Genomic DNA, 583 nt, shown 5'->3' with positions numbered 1-583 from the left:
ACGGCAGCACCATGCAGGCGGCGGCAGCGACGGCTGTGTCCGTGCCCTTCTTGCTGCTCTGCACCCTGGGGACCTGTCCCCCGGCGCGCTGCGGCCCGGCAGGTAAGTTGGCCGCCCTCTGTGGCTCTGGGAGGTACCATTTTCCGGGCATCTTTGCAGCCCTCAAGCGCATGATAAAGGAGCATCCCCATTTCCCGAGTTAGCGGGGAGATTTTTTTATTTAGAAGGGTGGTGAGAAGTGAAGCAAAAAATATATTGTGGGGGCGCGCGGATACGTTAGAAGCTTTAGGTCAAATGCTTGTTTTTCTTCGGAAGTAGAAGAGGAATGCAGAGGATGGGAGAGGGGGCTCTGCTTTTGGGCCCCGATCTTGGATGCTCTCAGATGAGCTGGTCCAAGGCTTTGCGTCTGGTATCTCTGCGTCCTTCCCAGATGGGGTCTGGGAGGGAGGGGAGGTGGGATCTTCCCTGGGGAACCATCGGGCCGCAGGATGGACGAGTGTCCGTCAGGGTCATTATTTTCTCCTTTTCTCTCTGATTCTTCCTTCCCCTCTTTCCTGCCCGAAGGAGACGCCTCGTTGACCGA

General features: G+C 57.1%; 1 protein-coding gene across 4 annotated transcripts in view; it reads left to right on the top strand.

Moving 5' to 3' along the window:
* Positions 1-11: 11 nt before the first annotated feature.
* Positions 12-583, top strand: part of ADAM22 (ADAM metallopeptidase domain 22) — a 238154-nt gene continuing 237582 nt past the window's right edge. For 3 of the 4 annotated variants that reach the window (XM_010855353.1, XM_010855351.1, XM_010855354.1), the window contains exon 1: positions 12-120. In XM_010855353.1, coding sequence (XP_010853655.1) covers positions 12-120 — 109 coding nt within the window. Of the gene's footprint in view, positions 121-564 lie in introns of all 4 variants that reach the window. The other variant, XM_010855352.1, reaches the window with a different exon arrangement.

This window comes from Bison bison, unplaced genomic scaffold, assembly GCF_000754665.1.
Source record: "Bison bison bison isolate TAMUID 2011002044 unplaced genomic scaffold, Bison_UMD1.0 scf7180017864364, whole genome shotgun sequence".
Lineage (NCBI taxonomy): Eukaryota > Metazoa > Chordata > Mammalia > Artiodactyla > Bovidae > Bison > Bison bison.
Note: the sequence above shows the minus strand (reverse complement) of the source record. Positions and strands in the feature narration are given on the sequence as shown.